The sequence below is a fragment of the Notamacropus eugenii genome, chromosome 1, assembly GCF_028372415.1.
Source record: "Notamacropus eugenii isolate mMacEug1 chromosome 1, mMacEug1.pri_v2, whole genome shotgun sequence".
In the NCBI taxonomy this organism is placed as follows: domain Eukaryota; kingdom Metazoa; phylum Chordata; class Mammalia; order Diprotodontia; family Macropodidae; genus Notamacropus; species Notamacropus eugenii.
Window position 1 is genome coordinate 662,364,417 of NC_092872.1, and position 26,462 is coordinate 662,390,878.

The window sequence follows — 26,462 nt, forward strand, 5'->3', positions numbered from 1 at the left end:
GTGCCAGATCTCGTGCTATCCTGATTGTATTTCCACAATACTTGAATTGTTTCTTTCTAGCTGCTTGCAATATTTTCTCTTTCACCTGGGAATTCTGGAATTTGGCCACAATGCTCCTAGGAGTTTCTCTTTTTGGATCTCTTTCATGCGGTGTTCTGTGGATTCCTTGAATATTTATTTTGCCTTCTGGTTCTAGAATCTCAGGGCAGTTTTCCTTGATAATTTCATGGAAGATGATGTCTAGGCTCTTCTTTTGATCATGGTTTTCAGGTAGTCCCAGAATTTTTACATTGTCTCTCCTGATTCTATTTTCCAGGTCAGTTGTTTTTCCAATAAGATATTTCACATTATCTTCCATTTTTTGAATCTGCGCGGTATGTTCTGAGATATCTGTCTTTCTCATAAAGTCCTTAGCGTCCATCCGTACCATTCCAGATTTGAAAGATCTATTTTCTTCAGTGAGCTTTTGAATCTCCTTTTCCATTTGGTTAATTCTGCTTTTGAAAGCATTCTTCTCCTCATTGGCCCCTTGCACCTCCCTTGCCAGCTGAGTTAGGCTAGTTCTCAAGGTGCCAATTTCTTCAAGATTTTTTTGGTTCTCCTTTAGCAGGGAGCTGATCTGCTTTTCATGCTTCTCCCTCATCCCTCTCATTTCCCTTCCCAGTCTTTCCTCCATCTCTCTAACTTGATTTTCAAAATTCCTCTTGAGCTCTTCCATGGCCCAAGCCCATTGGGTGGGCTGGGACACAGAATCCTCGATTTCTGTGTCTTTGCCTGATGGCAAGCATTGTTCCTCCCCATCAGAAAGGAAGGGAGGAAGTTTCTTTTCTCCGATAAAGTACCCTTCAATAGTTTTATTTCTTTTCCCTTTTCTTGGCATTTTCTCCAACCAGTGGCCTGACCTCTGAATGTTCTCCTCACACCCACCTTGCCTCCTGGTCCTCCCAGCCAGCGTTTGGGGACTGAGATTCAAATGCTGCTTCCCGCCTTAGAGTTTTTGGCGGGGGCAGGGCTGCTATTCAGTGTTAAATTAAGTTCAGGTGCTGAGGTCATGGGCACAGCCGCCTCTCTGGCTCCGTTCCCTCAGGGGGTTTATGCTCAGACCTTCCACAATGGATCCAGGCTCCCGCCCGTTTGGGGAGCCCCTGTCTGCAGCCACCTCTCAGCTTCCATCTCCTGGGGGGGCCCGAGCCATGGGAGCACCCCACTCCCCTCTCAACCCGCCAAAGAGACTCTCTCACCTACCCCCATCAGTCACCTGTTGGTGGGGGGGCTTGTGCTGCCGCTGAAGATCCCGTCTCTGGAGCCCTCCCAGATCCGTGTCTCTCGGAGCCGCGGCCGCCGCCACTGCCGCAGGCCGCCACAGGTTCGGGCTGGGCTCCGCGTCTGCAGCGCGACGGACCTTTTGTGAGAGGTTTGCAGGTCCCTCTGTGGGTGGGGTGACCTGCGTGGCCGCTGGAGATCCCGTCCCCATAGCCCTCTCGGATCTCTTCCCCTCAGTGTTGTGGCCGCGGCGGGGCTGCACTCTGTTCCCCGTCCCGGCGCCCAGTCCACGGCGCGAAGGACCCCCCGTGAGAGGTTTGCAGGTCTCTCCGGAGCAGAAATCTCCCTCGCTCCAATACTCCGTGGTCTCTGGGTGCAGAATTCGCCCTGGCTTGGTCCCCTCTAGCCGCTCTGTGGTTTGTGGGCTCGGAGCTATGTGTATGTGCGTCTTTCTACTTCGCCATCTTGGCTCCACCCCTAGGCACATATCCTAAAGGAGGGGTTCTTAACCATGATTCATGGCCAAAAAAGTCCATAAACTTGGATGGCAAAAAAAAATTACTTCTTTATTTTCACTAACCTCTAAATGAAATTTAGCATTTCCTTCAATTATTTAAAAATATTATTCTGGAGTCCACAGGCTTTACCAGAATGGGTAATGGGGTCCATGAAACAGAAAAGGTTAAGAACTCCTTTCCTAAAGAGATCAAAGAGAGAAGGAACTATGTGTACAAAAATATTCACAGCAGCCCTTTTTTGTTATAGCAAAGAACTAGACACTAATCAGTTGGGGAATGGCTGCACAAATTATAGTATATGACTATAGTTTTGTTATTTTATTACTAATTATTTCTTAATTTATTATATGTATATTACTGCATCATAAGGAATGAAGAAAAACTTATGAAGACACAAGTTGATGCAAAGGTAGATGAGAAGAATCAGAAGAACAATTTGTATGACTACAATATTGTAAAGAAAAACAGCTCTGGAAGACTTGAGAACTCTGATCAATGCCACGACCAACCACAAAGCTCCAGAGGGTCAGTGATGAAGCACACTTCCCCACTTGAGAGAAAGGTAAAGGCGAGAGGCACAAAGGGAGACCATATGTGGATTTGTTTTGCTTGACTAAGCTAACTATGCTTCTGACATGCTAACAGAGGTGGTATGGAACAAGGGAGATGCTACTCTCCTTGGAGTCAGGAAGTCCTGGATTCATGTCCTATCTGACACATTTTAGTTGCATGACCCTGGGCAAGTCACTTAACCTCTGAGACAAGAGAAGGTGCTGACCTGCACTGGCTGGCACTCCTCATCTGGGAGCTCTTTTTAGCAATGAAATCACAAGTCTGATCCAAAACCCAATGCTAACTTGTTACAAAGGAAGGTTTTTTTTTTAGGGGGTGGAGGGAAGCTGAGGAGAAACAGTAATAAAGACAGCAAAAATAAAGAAAGAAAAGAGTTTTTATGAAACATTTAAAGAAAATGCACAGATCAGAAAGAAGTCCAGGGGACAATGAACTTATCTCTGGAACTAACATGGTGAACTAAATATATGCCTGTAAAAAACCCAAGCTGTACATATTGAGATTCATGGTTTTATCTATAATCCTTTTTTTCTTGTTCTATTAATGTTAATGTCAGAATAACAAAATAATAAAAAATAATTTAAAAAAAAGTAACCAAAGACTTCATAGCCACCCTTTCAGTCACCCCAATAGTGACCCCCACCTCCATTCCCTCCCCAGGACCAAAGGAAGAACAAGACGATAATTAAGGCCAAGCACTACGCTTGGAGTAGAGGAGAGGCCTTTGAAAATTAAACTGCAGCAAATAGGATTTTAATTGAACTGGACAATCAGAATTAAATGTTCTTTAGAAGCTGTAGCTCTTAGACAGTTGAGCTTTGAGCCAACTTATTTGTAATCACAGACCATTATGTTGTCTCCCAGAAGAAGATTTTCTGCTTGGAAATAAGTCTGACTTTTTTTAAAAAATAGAGTCAGGGGATGTGGGGGTGTTTGAGAAATTAACACAAAAATCTGCCAGGAGTATCCCAACAATTATGGGAAAATGGGGTTTTAGCAGGTCCCTTTCTCACAACCCTAAATAAATCATCACCACCAATTTCTGACTTTGGAAATAATTCTGTGCATCCTTCATAATTCTGCATCACAAGAAGAGGTCCCTAACTCTGTCTATGATGCTAGCCTAGGTTTTGCTATTACAGTGCATGGTCTATAATGGGCCTCAAGTTCAAACAATAAGCATGATGTGTCCAAAAAAAAAAAAAAGTTTTGCAGTTACCATTCATCAAAACACACTGACAGAATTTCTAATTTGTGGGGCATAGCATGAATGAAGCCTTGCTAATGACAGGCTGTAGTAAGTGAAGCTAATGAATCTGAGGATACATATGGGATAAGATCAGAGTGTGTATGTGGAAAATTAATTCTGCCATAGAAGTTTTATTAGCATCCCAGATTCTTCTTCTTCTTCCTCCACAGACCAGTCAAAAGGAATGGATAGTATGAAATGGTATGGACAGTGGGAGAGACCTGATTTGTAAGTAATTGCAACAGGAAAGTACTACTCCTAATAGGTTACTTTCAACTTTACCCAGAAAGGAGAAAGAGAAAGGAGGGCTGGGTTACCAATGGTAGGAGAGACACAGGTTACACAACAATAAGGAAAATGGGAGAAAGAAGGCTCGCCATGATCCAGACCAGTCCACATCTTGCCCCAGGCCTCGGCTCTACTTATTTCTGAAAACACAAAGTTGGTGGTGAGACATGACTGGTAGACAAAGGGAGGGTAGGTATGGAGAAGGGGAAACACAACCTCTTGATGCCCATCATTGGTGCCAATGTCCTCACAAGCCCAAGCGTGTATCCTGCTTTAAGCAAATAGGACACATGAAAATCCACACAAGCAAAGCACATTTTGGGTGTTTCTTCCCATTTCAAAAGGACTTACTCCAGTGTTTCTTTAAGAAACAAGACTTCGAGGTAGCTAGGTGGTGCAGTGGCTAGAGCACCAGCTCTAGAGTCTGGAGGACCTGAGTTCAAATTTGACCTCAGACACTTCTCAGCTGTGTGACCCTAGGCAAGTCACTCAACCCCAACTGCCTCCAAAAAAAAGAAAGAAAGAAAGAAACAAGACATATCCGAACTTATCCATTTAGAATATAATTCAATTTTTTAGAGTTTCATCTACATACACCTCCAGTAATTTGTTCCTTATGGAAAACAGCATGAAGCAAAGAAAAGTGGGACTCACTTGGAATCAGAATACCTGAATTCTATTTCCAATTCTGCTCCTTCCTATCTATATCACCCTTGATTTCTCTGGGTTTCAGTTTCCTTTTTTTTACAAATGGGGAAACTGGATTATATCATCTCTAAGGTCCCTTTATGACCTATTCAAAAGCAAGTAACATATAAATAAGGAATATATAAAATTTAAAAATAACATGTCTTATTAGATATGTGATTTTGAGAACCCCATATTTAAACACTGGCAGTTTGATCATCAACCAGAATTTAATCTAACAAACACAATGTTTGTTCTAACCTCAAATTACAAACCAAGCCTACTTTACATGTTAGGGAGCTGACAGGCCTGAGATTCAGGGCTCCCACCATTCTCTTGATAAAAGGAGGCCTCATTTTAAAAATATGCTTTAAAAAGAGTTAAACATAGCAAACTACACAGAACCAGCACATACCAATACCATCTCATTACTAAGTTATCAGTTACTGGGTGATAATCTTTATAATTTTAGTTTTTAACACTGTAGACATTAACACTGATGTCGAGAATCTAGTGGCTATAAAGACATGTCTAAGTCTCCCACTGTCTTGACCCTCCCTCACCCTTATTCAAATTCAATTCTCCTCTAAAATATTTCAGCCTTCACTTATTTTTCTAACCTTTCTTCTCTCCTGTGTTTGAGCTCTATGTCCCCCAACAAGGTTCAAAAGATACATAAAAGATGATTAAACATTGAGGGAACAGAAGAGAAGCAATGCCATAAGCAGAGATGACTAAATTTTTTTCTCACAGTCAATTGACATTAAGTGACTTGCCCAGGGTCACACACTTAATAAGCGTCTGAGATTGGATTTGAACTCAGGTCCTCCTAACTCCAGGACCAGTGTTCTATCCCCCATGCCACCTAGTTTGCCTCACAGTGAATAACCTTTTCAAAAAATATTTTGATAACTATATTTCAATATAATTGTTTTTCTTGGTAATGCTTTGTGTTTTACATTATATACTGAAAAAAGTAATTCTGAGAAGGGGTGTATAGGCTTTACCAGATTGCCAAAGGGGATCACGAGACAAAAAAATTCCTTCCCATACTAGGCATGGTGCTTCATGATATTCTGGATGGGAAGCCCTGGTAAGAGCAGGTAAGAGCTTTGAGAAAATGACAGAGAATATGAGGCTCAAATCATAGATCCCAAAGACAGCTACCCAGCTGATAATCACAAAACTCTAAGCATAGGCAGAAAAACATGGAGAAAAGTTAGGACAAACATGACCGTTCTTTTCAGGTACTTCCAGGGGAGTTATATGAAATGAGGATTAGACACTAGATCATGGGATCACAGATCTACACCTGCAAGGATCATCAAAGACCATAGTCTAACTCCCTCATTTTACATATAAGAGAACCTGAGGACTTGGGAGATTACATAAACACAAAAGTCCTAGGAGAGGCAGTACCCCTTAGGCACTAGTCCTGCTTCCAGCCCCGCCCCTATAGCCATTGTCAGAGGAAGCATATATGTGCGTTCATCCTTTGTTGCCAAAGAAGACCATGCCATCAGAGAAATAATGATATAACTTGTACCTGACTTTGTTTTGAGTGAGGAAGAACTGTGCAGGTTACCAGCCTCACTTCTCCTCCAGAGCCATCTGAATCCAGTGATTCATCAGGATGACTGAAGATGACCCAGGATGAGGCCATTAGGGTTAAGTGACTTGCCCAAGGTCACACAGCTAGTGAATGTCAAGTGTCTGAGGTGAGATTTGAACTCAGTTCCTCCTGACTCCTGCACTGGTGCTCTATCCACTGCACCACCTAGCTACCCCTAGAGGAAGCAACTCCTGTGAAGAAGGGGCCAGTCATCCTCACTAACTGCTGGTCAAGAATCACTCACAGGTCACACAAGCAAATCCAGTCAAAGCAGTGGCACCCTGTGGGAAAGAAGGGAAGCAGCATGTGCCAGATCACTCAAAACAACTACCATCACTACTCTGACTGCCATCTTGTGTCAGACCCTGATGGAGACAGTGCAGGACTCCGAGCCCAAAAGCCTTGGGAACAGCAATACTTCCAGTCCTGTGCCCACAGACATTATCCAAAGCCTGGCCACCACTCCTGCAACAACTACAATTACAGCTACCAAAGACCCAGAAAGGAAAGTCCTGTCACCAAAGTCTTGAGCACTGTCAACTTGTTCAACAATAGAACTAATTGGATTGTATCAGTGGAAATGGCACTGAAGAGGAGGCATCAGTGTCTGCTTTGCCACTGTACCCTAGGAACCATGAGACTTCTCCATCTGACTTACAGCTGAAACTGCATATGTGTTTTCTGCTTCTTGAGAGCAGGGACTGTCTTTCTTTTCTATTTGTATCACCAGTGTTTAGGATAATGCTTTGCACACAGTTAGTGCTTAATAAATGTTTCGAACATTCATTGTGACTTACCTAGAGTCATACAAGTAGTACACATCTGGGTCATGAGTCAGGAGGACTTGAATACAAATCTAGACTAGCTCTATGAGCCTGGGCAAATCATTTACCTCTCTTTGTCTCAGTTTCCTCATCTGTAAATGAGCCAGAGGAGGAATTGGCAAACCACTAGAGTATCTTTGCCTAGAAAACCCTAAATGGGGTCACAAAGAGTTGGGTACAACTGAAAAAGAACTGAACAACAGCTCTGACTGCAGAAAAGGTGCTAGGATAAAAGCTGCAGAGAGATAAATTTAAGCTTGTTAGCAGGAAAAATGTTCTTAGATCATTTCTAACAGTGAAGTGGGGCTGCAGGTTTCCGCTTGCTGAAAGTCTCTAGGCAGACGTTGAATAATTGAGTCAGTGATGCTGCAGACAGGATTCCTGTCCACATAGGAGCTGGATTAGTTGACCTCTCAGACCCTTCCTAACTCCACCACTTTGCAGAAGTCAGTAGCTGATGTGGTATGATTTGAGTAGATGCCAAAGTTCTGTATCCCAAAACTTTTCCCTTCAGTAAATGCCTGTCCTTCTCTGTTGCAAGTTATTCTTTTGGTTCTTAAAGACTTTTCAGTCTTTCTTCCCTATTAAAATGCAAATACCTCTGGGAAGAGACATAACCTAGAACCTATTTAGTCTTCTTGTTCAGTCATTTTCAGTCTTTGTGACCCCATTTGTTTTTTTCTTGGCAAGGATACTCGAGCAGTTTACCATTTCCTTCTCTAACTCATTTTACAGATAAGGAACTGAGGCAAAGAGGGTGAAGTGACTTGCCCAGGGCCACACAGCTAGAATCTGAGGCCAGTTTTGAAATCAGGTTGTCCTGACTTCAGGGCCATTGTTATATCCATCTTACTACTTCGCTGCCCCTACTTAGCCACCAACCCCTTATCTATCGCTTGGCTCCTAAGCAAGGCTCTCCAGATAGGCAGCTGAGAGCAAAAGTCCATAGATATAAGGTAGGTAGGTAGTAAGGTACCCAAAGGCCTGGCACCTGAAGTAGGAGAAAAGAACACAGTTAATAGAAGTTGAAAGGTGGCCCATATCCCAGTTCTGAGAGCTTCTGCTAAGCACATTCAGATGACCTGAGTCTGTAGTCTCCTTGCAGGAGCTCTCCTAGACAAGGCTGTCTTCCCCTTCCCCCCATGGCTCTCCTGTCTCTTCCATGTTCCAAGCAGAGCCTAAAATGGGAACAATGAAATGCTGAGGGCAAAAAACACTCCTTGCCAGCACAGTTGTGTAAAATGAGCTCGAGACCAGGGGACCAGGAGCTGATAGAAAATTCAACTGCAGGCCAAGAATCGGAATTTATTCAGTTTTCAATTACCTCCTCTCTCCCTGCAGTACCTTAAAGTCATTGGCACCAACTGCCCAGCCATGCATCTTCATCAGGATGTTGAAAACCAAGGGAAGGACTGGGAAAAGATTCACAAGCAGGAAGAGGTTTCTGTTGTGTGTGTGTTTAATAGTGGTAGAACTTACGCCCCACCCTCCACAAACACAAACCCATACACACTCAATTCTCTACTTTGTTGTGGTTGATCAGTCTTTATTCCAAAGTGTCCAGGTCTTCAAGATCTCATTTTGGGTTTATTTGGCAAACACATTGGAGTGATTTGCCATTTCCTTCTCCATCTCATTATACAGATGAGGAAACTGAGGCAACCAGGGTTAAGTGACTTGCCCAGGGTCACACAGCTAGTATCTGAGCCAGATTTGGACACAAGAAGATGAGTCTTCCTCTAGGCCCTGCACTCAATCCACTGCTCCACATCGCTGCCCCATAAACAATTAATCACCCAGTGATAAACCTCATGGTGATTTGTTCAGTTGTGTCCAACTTGTGATCCTACAGATTCATGGGGTTTTCTTGGTACAAATATTTGAATGGTGTGCCATTTCCTACTACAGTAGATTAAGGCAAACAGAGGTTAAGTCACTTTCCCAGAGTCATGGGACTAGTACGTGTCAGAGGACAGATTTTAACTCAGGTCTTCCCTACTCCAGGCGCAGTGCTTTATCCACTGATCCATCTTACTGTCCCTACTAGCCTTGCTCTAAACAAGAGATTTAAAGAATTTGGGACGATTCTGGTCACCAATATTTCAAAAGCTTTCTGATTTCACTGGTTTGGGTAACCCCTCTACTTATGTAGATCATGATCCCTGAAGCACTTGGTAGACGGTCTTCATGAGCTGCTGTAACTGAAAAGAAAAACTGCTTAATACTGAGAGTCTATGGGATATCCAGTTTAACATGTCCAGTAGTCATCTGTAGGTGAGTCTGGAGTTTAAGAGAAAGGTTTGGACTGCATAAGTAGATCTGATAGTAGGCATAGAGATGATAATTGAATCCATGGGAGTTGTTGAGATCCAAATGAAATAGTATTGAAACTAAAACTTTTAGTTTTACTTTTGTCTTTCAGGGACAGTCAGGCAGTCTATCTCCAGGCCCTACTTGAAACCTTCCAAGGTAGGATCAGCCAGAGCTTGTACTGGCCTTTGAGAGCCCTGAATAGCTCAGACAGCGTGATGGGATGCTAGCAGTCATCACCAAACCTCAAGAAAGCCAGGGATGAGCTGAAAAAGTGGAAATGTTGAAATGGGAGCACTCATTTAGATCATATCATATCACATTATATTACATTCCACCCCCATCTTCTCTAGCAGACTGACTTCTCTGTCACTCTATCCTCTACTGTCTCCCTGACTACCAGCTACTTCCCTGAAAGTAACATCCAAGTCTCTCCCCAAATCCTCACTTGACTCATCCATCCCCACTAGCTATCATCCCTTATCTTTCCTCCCTTTTGTGACTAAATTCCTTGAGAAGACTGTCTACAATCAGTGCCTCTACTTTTCCTCTCATTTCCTTTTTAAACCTCTATAGTCTGACTTCTGGCTTCATTATTTGACAAGGATGGCTCTCTCCAAAATTATCAATGACCTCTTTTAATCACTAGATTGAATGGTCTTTTCTCAATCTTCATCCTTCTTGACCTCGACAGCCTCTGACACTGTGGATCACCCTCTTCTCCTCAATAACCTCTTCTCTTATGAGTTCTATGACCCTACTTATCTCCTTGTTCTTCTTGCCAGGTCAGATGGCTCTTTCTCAATGTCCCTTTGGGGATCTTCATTCATTCAGGTCACATCCACTAATGGTGGATATCCCCCTAGTCTCTATTTTGGACCTTCTTCATCCTCCACACTAGTTCTTTGGTGATCTTATCAACTCCCAGGATTCAATGATCATCTATATGCTGAAGATACTCAGATCTACTTAGCCAGTCCCAACCTCTCTCTTAAACTCCAGACTCACATTTACAACAGTTTACAGTACTCCAAACTCTCATCAACAACTACCTACTGGACATCTCAAATTGAATATCTCATAGACATTTTAAGCCCATTAAGTCCCAAACTGAACTCATTTATCTTTCCCTAAAAATCTTTCCCTCTTCCTAATTTACCTATCACTGTTGAGGGCACCATTGGTCCCAGAGTCAGGAAGACCTGGGTTTAAATCCAGCCTCAGATACTTACTAGCTATGTGACCCTGAGCATATCACTTAAACTCTGTTTACCTCAGTTTCCCCATATGTAAAATGAGGAAAATAACAGTATCTACCTCCCAGGGTTGTTGAGAGAATCAAATGAGATAATAATTACCAAGCAGTTACGCAGTGCCTGGCACAAAGGAGATTCCAGATAAGTGTGAGCTATTATCATTACCCTCCCGCTACTCAGACTTGTATCCTACACATCATCCTCACCTCTTCACTTTCTCTCTTCCCCCAATATCCAGTCTGTTGTCAAGTATAATTCATTTTACATTTGCAACTCCTCATATACTCCCGTTTCTCTACTCTGACATTGTCACTATTTTGGCGCAAACCTTCATCACCTTTTACATGGACTGTTGCAATCACCTACTGGTTAGTCGCCCAGCCTCCAGTCTCTGGTTAGTCTCCCAGCCTCCAGTCTCTGGTTAGTCTCCCAGCCTCCAGTGTCTGGTTGGTCTCAGAGCCTCCAGCGTCTGGTTGGTCTCCCAGCCTCCAGTGTCTGGTTGGTCTCCCAGCCTCCAGTCTCTTTCTACTGTAGTCTATTCTCCATTCATTCGGAGGACGTCAAATTGATGTTCCTAAAGTACTGGTTTGATCATTTCACCCCCACACCATTCAATAGATGCCAACAACCTTATATTACCTCCAGAGTTAAATATAAAATCCTGTTTAGTATTCAAAGCCCTTCATCACCTGCCCACTTCCTCTCCTTCCAGTCTGGCTACACCTTATTCACTCCCACACATCCCATATTCAAAGTGACAAGGGTCTTTTTCTTTGGACAAGACACCCTTTCTGTCCTCTCTCCATTTTCACTGGCTGTCCCCTTATTTCCCTCCCTCTTTCCCTCTGTCTCCTGGACCCACTCACTTCCTTCAAGCCCCTGCTAAAATCCTACCTTCTACAAGAAGCCTTTCCCAAAACTCCTTAAAACTCCTTCCCTCTGTTATTTCCAATTTATCTTCTATATATCTTGTTTGTACATAGCTGCTTTCATGTTGTCTGCCTCTTAGACTGTGAGCTCCTTCAGGGGCTGTCTTTTACTTTTCTTCGTATCCCCAGGTCTTAGCACAGTGCCTGGCAGACAGGTGATGGTTAATAAATGCTGGCTGACTGTTATCCTCTTTACGGTCTGATCAAAGGCAGAGATGCAGAATTGTTCATCAGAGAAAGTGACACTAGCATAAGGAGTTTCTCCTCAAAGTTTGGACAGAGGTAGGTTTTGGGGACATATCAAAATTATGATTCACACCTCTACAAGTAAACTTACAGAAATCTCTCAGGGTTCCGATTCTAACCCTGCCATTTAACACCTCTTTGACCTTTGACCCATCACCTTTCCCTCTCTCAGCCTTTGTTGCCTCACCTATAAAATGACAGAGTTAGGCTATATGATCTGTGGCTCCTTCCAGCTATAAATTCTATGATCTTATGATCCCAGAATAAAAATATATAAGTAGCTCCAAAAATAGTCTAGGTAAATTCACAGATGGTCTGTGATGAAAAACTAGATTTTAGGGGAATGTTGTCAACTTCTTAAAAGTTGCTATCAGGGAAACAGATGTGGTCTCTCCCCAGATGCCCCTTCGATGATCTCAAGAGCAGTCCTAAGGACTAGATGAATCAAGGGTCTAATCACAAGAGGATCCTCCTTCACATGTACTTCCCAGGTGCCCCTCCAATTCTGAAATGTCAAGGAGAGAGAATTCTATTAGCCCGCTCACTCCAAGTGAAGGGACTTCTAAAGTCCCTTTCCATTCTAATTCTATAACCCTATGAATAAGCCTTTTAGGTTATATGCTGAAATTCAGAAGGGACATTCCAAGGTTATCTCACACTAGAGGTTTCCTCCTTAGTTAGAGGAAGTAGCTCCCTCAGTGGTAAGGCCTGGGCCATCCTTTGGTTGGTTCTAGCTCCCACAGCTGCTGAGCTATTTTCTGATGGTTAAAACCTCAAATGTCATTTTAAAAGCAACTTCCAATGACATCTGAGAACTCTAAGGGATTGTACATGTGTGTAGGCACACACGTGCAGAGTGACAGACAGGCATGTGATAGTGACTATGTGACTTCACACACAGCTGTACCTGACATACATTTGTGGATATACATGCATATTTCCCAATACATGTACTGAGAGAATGAAAACACAAGATCTGAAACTCCCACAGTCCCCAACTCCACAAAATTAATCCTCATGATTCCATGTACTTATTCTTGGACCAAGGATAAACTGAGCTTCTCTCCCATTTAAGAGCATATCAGATTCCACATCTACTCCAAGGATTAAGTGATTAGAATAGCGTCTTGGCCATGGAGCAGCCTGTGAGCTCCTGATCAGCTCAAGTGGTACGACTAAATAGACACAGAGCAAGGAGGTTGGTAAGGTCAACTTCACTCCTCCCAGGCCTCCCCTGGGTAGTACAAAGTTCCAGCCACAAGGAGGAAGTGGAGCAACTTTGTGTCTTCTCCAAAGTGACCTAGTCTTGTCTAGACAAGTCACACCATGAGTTAATTAAGCAAAAGCCTCCAGTGAAGAATCCTGTCTTATCACATAACCATAATGCTAAATACTTCTACATCTCATAGATAGTTGCAGGTATACCTTAGTCAACACGGGCAGGGGTTCCCTCCACAAGCGTTGGAAAAACAAACAAACACCCAGATAACTGATTACAATGGGTTTGGGCCAACTCTCCATTTTCTGCATTAGTGAGGTACAGTAGTCAAAAAGAAGAGTATTTTTGGTTGGAAATCAAGAGATTTGCGTTTTAGCTCTGACTCTGTACCACTACATCACCACATGACCTTGGATAGTCAGAACTGCTTTGACCTTGTTTTCTAATCTATAAAATGAGATAATAATATCTGTCTTATGGGAGAATCAATTAATAGATGGAAATGACTTAAAATTTTAAGGTAGATTTACATCAGTATTTACATCAGCCATTCCAGTCTCTCTTAATTTCAGTGCCTCCCCAGTGGATTACCTCCAATTTGTCCTCTATATATTTTGGCTGTATATAGCTGTCTACATGTTGTCTCCCTGCCCCATGCCCCCCTTCCTCCCCATTATGAGGGGAGTGAGACACTATCTTTTTGCCTTTCTTTGTATCCCCGGATTTAGCACAGTGCCAGGTATATAGTAGGTATTAAATAAATGCTCATTGAATTGACTTGGAGAGGGCCCACAGCCTCTTCCCACCTAAGTATGTTGTCTTCATGAATTGTTATACCAAAAAAATAAAAAAATCACCTGATGAGCTTCTCCGAACTTGGTCAGTTGGAAGACACACAGAGTCAAGTCACTAGGCCCATATTTGGGGTCTTTCCCACTTGGAAGGTCCTGCCTGAGCACAGCCTTTGAGAGTCCAGGGTCTCTTCCATGCCCCACTGACGAGATATGAGATGGACTTGAATGAAAGAAGTTCTTATTGATGTGTGTGTGTGCCCACACGTGCGTGCATGCATACATTTGCTGAACAACCCTGACTTCTGAGCAATGGTGGTTATCTGCTTCCTCATGTCATATCTTAACAACCTTAAAGTATAACAAACTGACCATCCACATACCCTTGTGATTTGTGATTCTGTAACTGCCTTAACTATTTCCCATTCCCAGAGATGCTGGTGGTCAAAGGATAAGACCAGGGTAGAGAACCTTCGACCTTAAAGCCACATGTGGCCTTTTAAATCCTTAAGTGTAGCCTTTTGACTGAATTCAAATTTTACAGAACAAAAAAAAATTTGTATTTGGATTCAGTCAAAAGTCTCCACTTAAGGATTGTGGCCTTAAGGCTAAAGGTTCTCCACTACTGGGATAAGACTATCTTATGAAGCAGAAGATTTGATGCAAGCCCTATCAACTAGTAAGACGCATTAACTATGTCCAGTAACACTTACTACAATCTGGAATAATCAAGTGACACACCAGATTTTCCTCTCTGAGAAATGCTCAGGTTGACTCATCTCATTTCTGTCATGACCACTGCAAACTACCCAGTCCTCCCACTGCCTGAATCATCCCTGCAATATACCATCCTAATATGAAGTAAATCTCAAGGTTAAGGCATGATAATATTTAAATAAGAATGATTTGTTAATAGATTACTCAAGCATAGGTATCAACCTATAATAGCCCAAGGCCACAGTGTGGTCATTATGGTGACTATTTAGACTAGTAACTTCTACGCTCTTAACATATCTTCCTGCTTCCTTCCTTCATACCTAGAACAGTGCTAGACAGACTGTCAGCCCTCAGGAACTATGTTTGCCATGGAAAGCTAATGATGTCATTAAGAATTAAGTGCTAGTTCCAGACCTTAAATGTGATTGACAGAGGAACACTGTGCCACAAGACAAACCTACCACAGAGATTAAAGTACAAGCCACTAAGAGGCAAAACTGTGACATAGTAATGAAGGAGAAACAGATGCAGGCCAGAAGAGCAGCATTCTAATAAATGCTCCTCCCCACACACCACAATTCATTTCCCATCTCTGTGCCTTTGCATAGGCTGTTCACTTTGCATGCTTTCCTTCTTCAGAGCCACCCCCTGGAAATCCCTAGCTCTCAAGACTGAGCTAAAGGGCCACCTCCTAAAACAGGCTTTCCTGATTCTAGTTATTGGTACCCATCTCCTCCCCTAAAATGTTTTTGTTTTGCATTTATTATGAAAATATTCTTTCTTTATCTGTGTGCATGTCATCTCCTTCCAGTAGAATACAAATCTCTTGAGGTTTTCTTTCTGCCTCTGAACCCCCAGCACCTAGCACAGAATCTGACATAGAGATGCTTAATAAATGCTTATTAAATTGGATTGAATATATTTTATAAAAGGAAGGTGAATCATTGAGATAGTCACGCAAAAGACAGGGAAGGAGGAACACACAATCAAACACAGAGTTTGGAACCCTGACCAAGGAACTCCAAACAATGTGAAGACTTCTAGGCATCAAAACAAGCTTACTAACTCCTCATAGTCCTATGGCTCTCCAAAAGTTTCCAACACATGTTCCTCCTAACAGCCTTGTTAAATGGGATTACTAGTTTTATTATCTTTGTTTCCTGTGAGTTTCTAGAAGAAAGATGACTGGTCTATAGTCGGACAGCAATAGACGCAAATGCGTCTAAGGCCAGATTGAACCCCAGGGCTCCTGACTCCAAGTCCAAAACTCTATCCATGAAAACCATCACATCCCCACACCTGACCTGGCTCACCCTATGTTATCTCCAGGGAAGTATCCTCAGAGGAGCCAGGCCTCTAATACCTCACTGAGGCAACCCAGAAAGTAGTTCTCTGACACCTAAACACAACAGGGATGTCAAGGTATGTTTGGGTACAGGACCAGAATTGCTCAAAATGAGTTTCCACCTGCTTCTCTTCTTTATTGGAAGTGCTTCCTTTTTCAAGACACTGTCTCACCAGACAAAGACTTCAGACCACCATCAGCTCTCCTATCTTATCCTAGAGTTTCCTTTCCCTTATTCTGCCACTGATAATGAACATCTAGATGCTCTAAATGTGCTGATAATCCTTCTCCAGACTCCAATCAAGTTTCTCCCAACCTGACAGGGTCTGTTGGAAAGAGAGAACTACTCAGAAGCTTTGCCTTATTCCCCTCACCAAGACAGGAGAGTGAACATTTCAAGGAATCAGTGTCCAGTCACATTCATCAAGAATAATCTGTTAGCTTATTGATAACCTAATGCTTTGATAACAAAGGTAGTAGAACCTCTGACTCAAAGCAAAATGATCAAATTTCAGTTATGAGTATACAAAGAATTCTAAATAATTAGTTTGATGACTGCTGTTTCCTTCTAACCACAAAGAGTGATATGTCTAAACCAAGATAGCATTTTTTTAAAATCCCTATTATCCCCAAGTGAATTAACAAAAATTGATTACATACACAAATCACAGAATTCTATAAATTTAGAGGCAGAAAGGAAATTAGAGACTATCTTTGTAAACAAGTCCAAATGTTTATTAGCTCCTATAACCAATTTTTTCTTCATCCATGCGATACCATCACATGCACTTTCCAAAATTCCAAAGGGTTGTGCCAATGGCAAAGGAGGATGGTTTAGAAAAGTTAAATCTACAGATGATAGAAAAATGATAAACCTGCCTGGAGACATAGCATGAATAGAAAACAAAAAGCCAACATCAGAGTCAGAATGATCTGGACCAAAGTCCCATCTCTGTCATGTACTTATTGGCTATGTGACCCAGAGCAAGTCATTTTTATAAGTTCCCTGGGGCCCTGCAAGATTAAGACAAAAAGTTGCAAAGCAACTGTTGATTTGATTGGTAGAAAATGTCCTCACTGGGAATTTCCTACACTCTAGGAATTATGGAATTACAGATCCAAACCCATCCAGCCCAAAGTCCCAAACACAAAAAAACCAAATATCATTTAAACACTCATTTCAACGTCATCTCTTCTTAAAGCTTTCTTCCATCAGAATATTCAATATTCATTTAACTTCTTCCTCTCCCATCCTGAACCCCCCCCCCCCCCAATCTCCACCAAGACTACAAATAAATAATGGTCAAAGGTAAGGAAACCAAAAAGGGCCTTAGATAATGCAAGTTGACTAATAAACACACTGACTTATAAATGAAAGTTAAAGTAATGTTGTTTGTTTGGGGGTTTTGCGGGGATGGTAAGTCTCAAAATCACCACTCCTTTTTAACAGTTTCTATATCTGCAGGAACTCAAGCAACTTAGCAACCAGAGGTCAAAATAAACTAGTCTTGTTGCCAAAGTCATCTCTTTTTCAGAACACTGAACTAAGACATCGTTTCTAATTGGGACCCACAACTCTGGATGCAAATCTGTGAGCCATTCTCCCCAACCCACATACTACCCCAAAATTCTCCATGTTATTCACACATCCTTCAAGACTTGGTTCTGTTTGACACTTAGAAGGCCTTTCAGTAACTAATGGCAAACAAACTTCATTTGTGCACAAGTGCAGATTCTGCAAAAATTTATCACATAAAATCATCCTATTCTCTTAGCCAAGAGGTTGCAGGGCAGGTAAGAGTCGGCTTTAAGTCTTAGTCCCATTTCTGGATTCCAAAGCCCAGATATTCTCTGGTGTACAAACACTTGGAAGACGCTGCAGAAGTTGTACGTTTCTTCCTAGGGAAACAGCCTTTTTGAAAAAGAATTCAGCCCAAGTCTCCTGGCCTGCTTACCCAGTCTTTTTCCTAACAGACGTTCCTTCCTGATTCATGCCTAAGTCTTCTCATTTTGCTTGTTTTTTTTTTCTCCTTTGCCTGTCTGTTTTATTGGTTTTCTGCAACATCACAGATTGCATTTTGGGGACTTGAGTCCCAGTGTGCTGTGATGTTGTCATAAACAAGCAGGACCAAATGCCTAACCATAATATTAGATGATGCCATTTCCCACCAATCAGGTCTTGCAGGCAGGGAGACCACTCACCAATGAGGGACAAGGCACTGGAAGGGAGAGAGACCTGGTCATCTGGAACTAAAAATAAGACCGCCTCACAATTGGCCCAGGCTACTTTGCAACAGGAGTTGGGACAGAAACACACACGCACACGCACACACACACACCATGGGCACACAAGTAAAAGCAGTACACAGGCAAAAACTTTCACATATGCAAGGAAGCCCATTTTTATTGCCTTGCTGTTCTGCCCTTTTTTTAAAAAAAATCATTTCTTGCCATTTGCTGACTTGATCAAAAAATAAAATAAAATAAAAAACCTGTACCAGAGATGATCACTTCCCCCCCCCCCCCCTTCTCCTCTTTGAGATAACTACCCCACCCCATCCCCATTTTCAAAAGATTGTGTAAAAAGGTTATTGTAAAAGGTCCAGGACTGGAGATGGACTTTGGGGAAGGAAACCAATCCCCCATTGGAGCTTAAGGTTGTCAGGGTTCTCAGGGTCACTTACCTGACCAGCTGTGTCGTAGAGCCCCAAGAGATACTGCTTCCCACCCACGGTCACGCTGACTGCAAAGGGATAAATGGGGAGGGGGCGGGATTGGGAAAGGGGAAAAGAAGGGAAGGAAGAAATACAAAATGACCTAAGTTGTATCCTTTTCCTTTTCCCAGTAAAGCTTCTCCCAACCTGATCGGGTCTGTTGGAAAGGGAGAACTAACTACTCAGAAGCTACTGCCCTATCCCCTACTCGAAGCATCTGAAAAGTAGGGGGAAACTGAGGCATGCTCTGTCCCCAACTGACCACCAATGACAGCTCGTTCGTTCCTGCCCCCCCAACAAGTAGCACTTCCTTGACCCCTTCTCTTCCATCTGAAGCCAAGGGAACCGGGGGCAGAGTCGGAGGGGGGTGCCTGGCACCAACTCGAAGGTCAAGCTAGTTGGACTGGTTGGGGAAACACTTGAGTGCAGTGGGAGCGGATGTCAAACCGAGTTTGGAGAAGATGGGAGTCCGGGCTAAGATTTAAGGTTTCTGGGGTGCCTGAGTGACTTGGGGACGGGAAGGACTCCGGAGAAAGGACGCAGGTGACAAGAAAGGAGTTAAGAGTTGGAAGCGGGCGTAGGGCAGGGGTGCAGAACACAAGGGGAGATGGAGAGGGGTTGGCCAGCCTGGGAGGGGAGCTTCCAAAGTTGTGCCAAAGTTGTCCCAGCCCAAGAGTGGGCTGCGGGTGGCGGCCCCTTAGTCAGCAGTTCCGGCCACCCGGCCACCAGGCTCTCACCTGCATAGTGGTCAAAGACAGTGGGGACGTACTCCTCGGGGAAGGCGTCGTTGGCGTAGCTCATGAGCAGGCACGTCTTGCCCACCGCCCCGTCGCCGACCACCACGCACTTCAGCATCAGCGCGCCGGGCCCGTGAGCCATGCTGCGCCCGACCGGCCTCCGGGCATGGTCCCCCCGGAGCCCCCGCCCCGGTCCCCGGCTCAGCCCCAGCCCGCCTTGGGGCTCAGCCGCCTCCCCGGCTCAGCACAGCAGGGGGAGCACCCCCGCCCCATGCAGCGGCTTCCCCCCGGGGAGGGGGCGGCGGGCCCGGGGCGCTGCTGCTGCCGCCGCCGCTGCCGCTGCCGCTCGGGTCCCCACCCCCTCCTCCTCCTCCTCCTCTTTCTCCGGCGCTGGCGCTGCCACTGCTGCTGCGCCCCTGCCCCTCAACCTCTCCAGAGGATACAATGTAGCTATCAGAAGACTGTAAGGTCCCCGGGCCAAACAGCAACTTTGGGGAGGGGAGGGGGCGGAGGAGGAGGAGGCCGCTCTCCCCGCCCCCCAACCCCCTGCCCCCACCCCTCTGGGCTCGACCGCGGGAGGGAGGGGGAGTGGTGGGCGGTATAGAGAGGGAGAGGCCCTCCCAATAAGTGCGCTACCACTTTACTTTGGGGCCCTCCTCTCCCTCTTCTGTCAGCCGCCGCCGCCTCTCCCTCTCTCTCTTTCTCTGTCTCTCTCTCTCTCTCTCCCTCCCTCCTCCTCACTCTCTTTCTCTCTTCCTCCCTCCTTTCCTCGCCCCCTCCCGAACCGGAGCTCCAGTCCTGCAAGCTCACCCTAGCTTGGCTCACTGAAAGGGGAGGAGGGAGGGGGGGGGTGAGAAGAAGAGGAGGAGGAGCCGAGGGGGAGGGAGGGGTGGGAGAAGTGGAGGAAGGGAGGATGGGGGGGGAATAGCTGAAGAGCAGCCGAGGGCTCCTCGTGAAAGAGCCCGCTGCTCCAAGAAGCGTCCAAGGGTGTATCATTCCTCCGATGGAAGTCTTTTAGCAACCAGGACTACACAATAATAATTTGGGGGAGCGCGAGATGGGAGGCGGAACCTAATAATTTTTTAAAATCCACTTAGAAGATGGAATCTGTTTTATGCGTCCTAGAACACACTTGAAGATTTGAAAGCAGGAAGAAAAAGAGGTTAGACCAGGAGTTTAAAAGCCTGAGCTGAAAGCCTAGGACTCCGTTCTGTGGTTCCGCCCCTACGCCCCCCCACCTCCACACACATACTTTCACTACACCGGTAGGAATCTTTAATAACGTAATAGGTGACCAAGGGGAGTTACGGAGCAGTCATTTAAGAACAAAAACACAAGCTATAAAAACAAAAAGGAGACCAAGACCCTTATTGGGTCTTAAATAACACAAGTTAATACATGCCTGAAGGCAGGGGAATGGATGAAATAACCTGTCACGGTCCCCTTTTGGCCTCAAGGGTCTAGGAAGTATAACCTTTCGTGAAGAAGGTCTTACATGATGTCACTTCCCTCTTCCACAACGCACTGTTCTTTAACTGAGTCTACATTTTCTGAATCTCTGTTTCCTGCCCATGGCGGGGCTTGATAGCTTGGGTCTTTCTGGCTGGTCATTTCCTCTTTTCTCAGAAGAACATCTTTTAGGAGGAACACATAAGCGTTGTTATGAGCACTGGGCACTGAGGGAGGTGACCATGCCCATCCCTTGCATGGTCCCAGGATCTTTATCTGTTCATTTATTTGCTCACTCATGCATCATGTCCATGATTTCTTCTAGGTTCTGAAGAACTGTTGAGATGTGATGTCTGCTGGGAATGGCGCATCTGCACAATCCATGAATGAACTTTTGGCCAGTGAAGGTGATTGAATCCTGAGATGAAAGAGGGTGAAGGAAGGGGTAAAATCTCAGCTCAACTATTCATTCCCTCATTCAACAAATATTTGTAGAGTTGTACTAGATATAAACCACAATTCTAGATACTGCCCTGAAAGGCAGCTAGGTGGCACAGTGGGTAGAGTGCCAGATCTGAAGTCAGGAACTTCCTGAGTTCAAATCTAACCTCAAATGTTTACTACATTTACTGTGTGACCCTGGGTAAGTCACTTAACCCTATTTACCTCAGTTTCCTCATCTGTAAAATGAGCTGGAGAAGGAAATGGCAAACTGCTCCAGTATCTTTGCAAGAAAACCCCAAATGGGGCCAGGAACAGTCAGACACAAACTAACAACAAGTCCTGGGAAGAAGAGTAAGGTTAAAAGACTTAAGGGTTTGAGTAGGTAGAACATATGGACCTCAAGGTCCTCAAGATGCTGATACTCTAGTTCATCAGCAGCTCCTACAGTTATAGATGTAGACCCGGAAGAAACCTTAGAGATAACAGAGTCCAGCTGCCTCTTTTTACAGATTTGGAAACTGAGGATGAGGAAGGGCTCTTAGCTTGCCTATGGTTACACAGCTGGCAATCATCAGAGATAGAATTTGAAACCTGACTCTGCCAGGTTCAAAATCCCAAGACATACATAAAAAGTGAGTAATACTAGTCAAATAACAATGTAAAATGTCTCCAGAAGAGGTGTCACAAAGAAGTATATGATTAAGTGCCAAATGAGCTGTCTAGACAATAAGTATGAACTCAGAGTGAGGAGAGCTCATTCTGCTTTGCAGGGGGCAGGGCAGGTTCCATGGGGCCTGAAGAGGGCTTAGGAGGAAGGTAGGATTGGAAGAGATTTGATTCAGTAAGGTCAGAAGATAGTTTGTAGGCCTGCCTGGCTACAATATTATCACTTATTTACAGCGTGCCATCACCTTGAAAGACAGGGTTGGTGATTTAGACACAGTCCCTGAATCGTAGAACTTAGAGTCTAATTAGGAGATAGAATGAGGCACACAAAAGGGACACTAGATAGTTGAAATACACAAGACAACATAGAAATTCATTGTCTATAACAAGGCAATAGGCAATTGCCCCGGGAAGGGGTTACTGGTCAGATTGGATGTGAATAAATCTAAGAAGATATAATTAATCCAGGTAGGTTCTCTGGGGAGTTGGACTCTGAGGTGGATATTCAGGGTTGGAATACAGGCACAAAACCGAGGAAAGGGAATATCGAGGGAGAGTGTGGAGGAGAGATAAGAAAGAGGAAAGGCCATGAGGAGGGTCTAAGGAGAAATAAGTGCTGGGAAAAGAGAGAGCAGTCAAGCTCCTTAAAACAGCCAAGCGGATGAAGGAGTTACACAGATAAGGGGATATTGTAGGAAGAACAGACTTGCAACTGTTACCAAATACTAGAGATAGAGACCTGACTAGAGCCAGGAATGGATGAGATCGCTCCTTGAGCTCTCTAAGGGTTCTGTGATCCCATCTCCCAAGCTTAATTTTTTTGCTAAAGAAGAGATATATCCCCTAAATGACACTTTCCTATCAGAAACAAGGGGGTGGGGGAGAAGCGCTGAGAAAGACTTTGGTCTATAGTTCCTTGTTTCCTGAGAAAGAACAGCCTTGAAATTCTGGAATGAAGAATGTCCCCAGGAAAGGTTCTGGTAATGTCAGAGAATTCAAGCAGGAAACTGCTGTCAGATGAATGATGCAGCTGATGATTTCACTGGTAAAGATGACCTCATTGCTTTGGCTCATGGAAATAAATGCCTGGATTGATTGCCAGGAATACATAAGGTTTGGAGATCCAGTTTATACAGTGAGGGGTTAATTTCTTAGCATCTAGAACTCCAAGGCTTACAAAGTTAAATACCACTTTCCTCTGGTAACTTTGCAAATGTAGTAGTAGACAGAACTAACTACACAGAAGCTTGATTTGTCAGTCCCTGTCTCCAGGCTGTCCTATGGAGGATATAGTTCTCAAATATGAGGAAGGAGAAATAACTTTGTTTCTGTGAGGGATAACTTTGTTTCCAATGATCCAGCAGGATTTTCACCAGTCTGCTACTGCCCATCACTCACCCATGCAAGTACTTCACTTTAACAATGTATGAGATAAGACAAAAATGATCTCTTAATTACCAGAATGAATGGCATCCCCCCTACCCCCTCCTGCTGCATGAAAACTAATGACCAATCTCTCCTGGGTACTCTTTCCTCTGGGTTTTCTTGTCACTACTCTCTCTCTCTCTCTCTCTCTCTCCCCTCTTTCTTCCTTCTTTGGTTCAGAGTCTGTTCCTAATGCACATTAGACTTTCCCCCCCCAAGTATGGATGCTCCCCAAAGCACTATCCTAAATCCCCTACTTCTCACTTTATATTCTCTTGATATCCTCATTTGTTTCCATGGGTTTAACGATCATCTCCATGCAGGTGAGAAAGAGAGAGAGAGAGAAAGAGAGAGAGAGAGAGAGAGAGAGAGAGAGGTTTATATATACACATATATAAATACGTATATATACACACATAATAATAGTTAACATTCATATAGTGCCTACTATGTGCTAGGCACTATGCTAAGTGCTTCGTAATTGTTATCTCATTTGATTCTCACAACCCTGGGAGGTTAGTACTATTATTATCCCCATTTTACAGATGAGAAAACTGAGACACACAGGTTAAATGACTTGCCCAGGGTCACACAGCATACACTACACCTAAAGCTTTAAACTGCACTGAGATTTCTGGGATACCCTATACATACCCATATGTAGTACCTACTATGTTCCAGGAACAGTGCCAAGTGCTTCATAGATATCATCTCATTTAATCCTCACAACAATCCTGGGGGTAGGAGAAATTATTATTCCTATTTTACAGATGAGGAAACTGAGGCAGGCAGAGGTGAAGTGACTTGCCCAAGGTCACATAGCCAAGTAAGCATCTGAAGCTGTATTTGAACTCAGGTCTTCCTGACTCTAGGCCCAGTGCTCTACTTCAACACCAAACTACCAAAGTCCTTTTCCGTACAGGTAGATTTGATCCTTACTCAGTAAACTTCTGTGGCTTCCCTATTACCTCTTGAATCCAAGAATCAAGAGGCAGCTAGGTAGTACACTGTATGGAGTGCTGGGTCTGAACAGGATAGACCCAAGTTGAAGTCCAGCCTCAAACATTTATTAGCTGTGTGACCTTGGGCAAGTCACTTTACCTCTGCCTGCTTCAGTTTCCTTCTGTAAAAGAGGGATAATGATAATCTTGCCTCCCAGGGTTGTTGTGAAGATTAAATGACATAATATTTGTAAAGTACTTAGCACAGTGCCTGGCACATGCGAAGCATTTAACAAATGCTTGTTTTCTTCCTCTGACTAGCTTTTAAAGCCCTTCCAACCTGACCTTAATCTATTTTTCCTGGTTGATTATATACTGCTCTTCTACCTAGGGACAGCTAGGTGGTAAAGAGGATAAGGTGCTAGGCCTGGAGTCAGGAAGACTCATCTTCCTGCGTTCAAATCTGGCTTCAGACACTTACCGACCATGTGACCCTGGGCAAGTCACTTAGTTCTGTTTGGCTCAGTTTCTTCATCCATAAAATGAGGTGGAGAAGGAAATGGTGAACTGTTCCAGCGTCTGCCAAGAAAACCCAAAAAAGGTCCTGAAGAGTCAAATACCACTGAAAACAACTCAACAACTACCTACATTCTGCCTTCCAGTCAAATTGACTTCTCACTTTTCTTTACAGTAGCATTCTGTCTCCTACCTGTGACTTTTTGCTGATTGTCCTCCATACCTTGAGGGCACTTGTAAGACCATTGATTCAGAGCTTGAAAGAACCTTAGAGATCTCTGGATCCCTATTTTACAGATGAAGAAACTGACACACAGAGGTCAAATGAATTGCTCAGAGTCCCTAGCTAGTAAAAAACAAATATCTGAGATTGGATCAAACCTAGATTTTCCTTCAAGATGGCAGCTCAAGCAGCACCTTCTACACAAAGTCTTGCCTGGTCCTCTCAACTGCTATGCAGTTCCTACATTTATTCTATACCCATTTAGCCGGTTTCGGGCTGTCTTCCACTTTAGAATATAATCTTCTTTCAAGCAGGGTTTATTTCATTCATCTGCAGCTAGGTGCACTAGTGCAGGAGTCAGGAGGACCTGAGTTCAAATCTCACCTCAGACACTTGACACTCACGAGCTGTGTGACCTTGGGCAAGTCACTTAACCCCAATTGCCTCATCCTAGGTCATGGCATGGTCTTCTTCAGCAAGGAAGGACAAACACACATTTCATTCATCTGGTTTGCATCCTGAGGGCCTAGCACTTATTAGCTGCTTAATGTATACTTGTTGATCTATAGAAGAGGAATTTCTCCTCTTTCCCTCTCTTTCTTATTCTTTCTCCTTCCTTAACTTTTTTCTTCTCATTCATCCTTCTTTTCCTCTTTGCTCTCCCTCATCCTTCTGTTTCCTTTTTCCTTTTTCCCTCTTTTCTCTCTTCCTTTCTCCCTTCCTTTTCTTTCTTCTTTCCTTCTCTCCCTCTTCTCTATCATGCTCACCCTTCTTTCTCATTCCTCCTTTCCCCCTCTTTCTCCTACTTTTCACTCTTATTTCTCTCTCACATTTCCCCCTCCCTACTTTGATTTTTAAGCACCCAATTCAGTGCTTAGTAGAACCACAGAAAGCTTCTGAGGTTTTCCCCTTTTTTTTTTATTTGAAAGGAACTGTGCTCCCTCACAAAGTTACAGAGCTAGAGAATTATCCTCACTATGACAAACTAGGTTGTTGTCTTCCTGGTATCTCAGACCCTATCCTCTCTAACTGCTACTAGCCCAGGCTACCTTGGAAAGGAAAGATTTCAGGAGAGAAATAAACAGTACAGACACTAGGATTGATTTGATTGAAAGGGAGAGAGGGGCAGTGTGCAGAGGGAGGAAATCTAGGTCATAATCCAAACTGAGTTGTTCCCAGACTCATTCAGCAAGTAAATAAGGTCTGGAAGGGGCTTGTGATACATTTAGTTGGGAAAATAAAACTAAACAAAGTAAAACAATAATAATAAAAACCTGTAAGCTTCTTGAGGGTAGGCAAGGACTTGAACTTACAAGTGTTCACCTTTATAGCCTCAGTGCCTAGAATAGTGCCTTGTGCATTGGTAGACACTTAATATATGCTTGCCAAATTAAATTGAATTTGTAGCAGTGACAGCAGTAAGAGACAGATTGTAATCAATCCAAGGCCCAAAGGTTCCACTCCCCACTGTCTGTAGCCCAGAGTCACATTCTAACAACTTGTTTCACCATAGGTGCTTT

The 26,462-nt window shown here is 43.7% G+C and overlaps 1 protein-coding gene and 2 long non-coding RNA genes across 5 annotated transcripts in view; 1 reads left to right on the top strand and 2 right to left on the bottom strand.

Moving 5' to 3' along the window:
- RHOQ (ras homolog family member Q) overlaps window positions 1–19,721 on the bottom strand; it is a 45,437-nt gene extending 25,716 nt beyond the window's left edge. The window contains exons 1-2 of the mRNA XM_072635699.1: window positions 19,279–19,721; window positions 18,512–18,570 (exon numbers count right to left, since the gene is read on the bottom strand). Coding sequence (XP_072491800.1) covers window positions 18,512–18,570; window positions 19,279–19,420 — 201 coding nt within the window. The 5' untranslated portion in view covers window positions 19,421–19,721. The remainder of the gene's footprint in view (window positions 1–18,511; window positions 18,571–19,278) is intronic.
- Window positions 19,722–20,530: 809 nt separating this feature from the next.
- The window catches only part of LOC140521054 (uncharacterized), a 54,318-nt gene continuing 48,386 nt past the window's right edge, over window positions 20,531–26,462 (bottom strand). For all 3 annotated transcript variants that reach the window (XR_011972769.1, XR_011972766.1, XR_011972768.1), the window contains one exon: window positions 20,531–21,145. This is a non-coding gene — a long non-coding RNA (uncharacterized lncRNA). The remainder of the gene's footprint in view (window positions 21,146–26,462) is intronic.
- The window catches only part of LOC140521055 (uncharacterized), an 84,911-nt gene continuing 80,003 nt past the window's right edge, over window positions 21,555–26,462 (top strand). Inside the window, exon 1 of the long non-coding RNA XR_011972770.1 lies at window positions 21,555–22,305. This is a non-coding gene — a long non-coding RNA (uncharacterized lncRNA). The remainder of the gene's footprint in view (window positions 22,306–26,462) is intronic.